The 2,750-nt window shown below is 44.8% G+C and overlaps 1 protein-coding gene across 1 annotated transcript in view; it reads right to left on the reverse strand.

The window, feature by feature from the left end:
• Tbk1 (TANK binding kinase 1) overlaps positions 1 to 2,750 on the reverse strand; it is a 36,412-nt gene that overhangs the window by 25,825 nt on the left and 7,837 nt on the right. The window contains exons 3-4 of the mRNA XM_021174318.1: positions 2,445 to 2,585; positions 1,115 to 1,244 (exon numbers count right to left, since the gene is read on the reverse strand). Of these exons, the coding sequence (XP_021029977.1) occupies positions 1,115 to 1,244; positions 2,445 to 2,585 (271 nt within the window). The remainder of the gene's footprint in view (positions 1 to 1,114; positions 1,245 to 2,444; positions 2,586 to 2,750) is intronic.

Here is a 2,750-nt window from a genome sequence, read left to right on the forward strand (position 1 = left end):
GCTGTCCTGGAACTCACTTTGTAGACCAGGCTGGCCTCGAACTCAGAAATCCGCCTGCCTCTGCCTCCCGAGTGCTGGGATTAAAGGCGTGCGCTACCACGCCCGGCTTGTGGCTGCATTTCTACCATGAAGGAGTAATATTCCATTATATGGATATAAAATATCTTAATCTATGTGTCAGTTGATATTTGGGCTGTCCTGGTTTTATTTTATTTTTTGGCTATTTTGAACAGTGCGTCAATAGACAAATATGTAAAATTTTGTGTGGATGTGTTTTAATTTGGGGGGCATGCCTGTCAGGATTGCCACAGTAGAGTTATTTTATATTTAGTCTCTGGAGCTGTTGAGCTGCGCTCTAAAGGGTCGTGTTACAACCCCACGGTGACGCCCGGCAGAGCCACTTCTCCACTCCTGCCAGCGCTCGCTTGTTATTCTGATCTGTCCCTCTTCATGGTAGGAAGGGGCTTCTCATTAGAACTGCCGTAGCAATCAACGATGATGAGTACTGTTTAAGACACTTGTCTGTCCTTATTATTTTTGACAAGTGTCTGGTCAAAATTCTAATTTGTTAAACCCTTTGACAAACTCTAGAACTGTCCTTTGGACAGGTGCCTGGACAACACGTATTATGTGTCATCTGCAAACACTTTCTGCTTTATGGGCTCGCTATTCAGTTAAGATGTCAAATAAGTTGTGGTTTTAAAATTCTATTTTATTTATGTGTATTTTGCCTGCATGAATATCTGTACACTAAATGCCTTGTGCCTGTGGAGGCCACTGAAGACCACTGGCTTCCGGGATTAAAGTATGGATGGTGGTGAGTTGCCCTGTGGGTGCTGGGAATTCAAAGTGTGGGTCCTCTGGAAGAGCAGCCAGTGGTTTCTACGGCTTGGCCCTGACCTAGCCCTGCAGTAAGTCTTTAATGCTGTTAAAGTCCAACTTACCAACTCTTTCTTCTAGGCACCTGTGCTTTTAGTGTGGTTTCTAAGGAAACATTGAGTAAAAACTTTTTGTTTTGAATGTAGGAAATGATTTTTTCATTCTGTATCTTTAACTAATACATGCACGTGTGAACCCATAGAGCAAACACATATATAAAACCATATAAACATACCCACATCTCGTAAAACAATTAGAAATTCTGATTCTGGAAGTCCATAAGCATTGGACGGCTCCTCTAAAACAGTGTATAAACTCCCACAGGGACAAAATTCCATAATAAGCACTTTATGTCTTGTTGTTGTCTGGAAAAGAAAAAGGTCACTACTTGAGAATCAACAGGAAATCCGACAAGACCAAAGCTGACTCCAGGCAGGATCTGCCCACCCGACCCCACTCAAGTGCAGCACACGCTACAGTGATAGTTACTGTGAACCTGTTCACTGGGACTGAGACAGTGCTACAGTTGTGGAACAATGGCTGCCAGACTTCCAGGAAATAAAGTTGGGGTGTTGGGGCTGGAGATAGCTCAGCAGTTATGAGCACTGGCTGCTCTTCCAGAGGACCTGAGCTCAGGTGCCAGCACCACACGGGGTGGCTCACACAAGCCCAGCACCACACAGGGTGGCTCATACAAGCCCAGCTTTAGGGCTCCATCACTGTCTTGTTCTCCCTCAGCCCTAGAACACACGTGAGCATACACATACAAATAAAACATAAATCTTCATATGTAGATGGATCATATCACTTATAAACTAAAGTTCAGTCTGTGTGGAAACTAATCTCAACCATAAGATCATGGTGGTAGCATTAATTTTTTTTTTCACAACATACATAGGACAACTCTCCTTACAATAAAGACTTTTACTTCAAGAAATGGAGTCTGCCGGGCGTGGTGGCGCTCGCCTTTAATCCCAGCACTTGGGAGGCAGAGGCAGGCAGATTTCTGAGTTCGAGGTCAGCCTGGTCTACAGAGTGAGTTCCAGGACAGCCAGGGCTATACAGAGAAACCCTGCTCCGAAAAACAAACAAACAAATGGAGTCCTAGTCTGAAAGGCCTGGTGTGGGAACTGAACCCAGTCCCCTGGGAGATCAGCAAGTTCTCTTCAGTGCTGAACCATTCTTTCTTTCTATAATTATGGGAATTTTACTTCAGTTAGCTTTTCTTTTCTTTTCCTTTTCTGCATAACTAACACAAGCAACTGATTTTTTGTTTGTTTGTTTTTTGAGACAGGGTTTCTCTGTAGCCCTAGCAGTCCTGGAACTCAGAGATCAGCCTGCCTCTGTCTCCCAAGTGCTGGGGTTACAGATGCCTCCCTACAAGTGACTAAATTTGACAGCTCTCTTTCTAGTGACACTTCCTTCCTATTCTCTCTGCATTAGAGAAGTGCTGTGGGTACAACACTAGGTCACAAGAGCCACAGGTCCTGTGGTGGTTGTAGCCCTCAGCGAGGCCCTGTCTTCTGAGCAGGGGACACAGCACAGCGGCCAGCCTGAGTGCTTACCTCCTCTTCAATAGCAAATAACTTGACGATGTTTTTGTGATTGAGTTTTTTTAACACTTCAAATTCTCTCATTTGGACATCCACTGGGCGAAGGAAGCTTATGTTATTAAATACTTTGACAGCATAGAGATCACCAGTTTTCTAAAAGACAACAAGAAGAAGGAGACAGTGATTAAACCCTGGCAACCTGTACCCTCTCAGCACTCACACCCTCAGCCTGAGTGTATCCTCTCAGCACTCACACCCTCAGCCCGAGTGTATCCTCTCAGCACTCACACCCTCAGCCTGAGTGTATCCTCTCAGCAC

The sequence above is a fragment of the Mus caroli genome, chromosome 10, assembly GCF_900094665.2.
Source record: "Mus caroli chromosome 10, CAROLI_EIJ_v1.1, whole genome shotgun sequence".
NCBI lineage: Eukaryota > Metazoa > Chordata > Mammalia > Rodentia > Muridae > Mus > Mus caroli.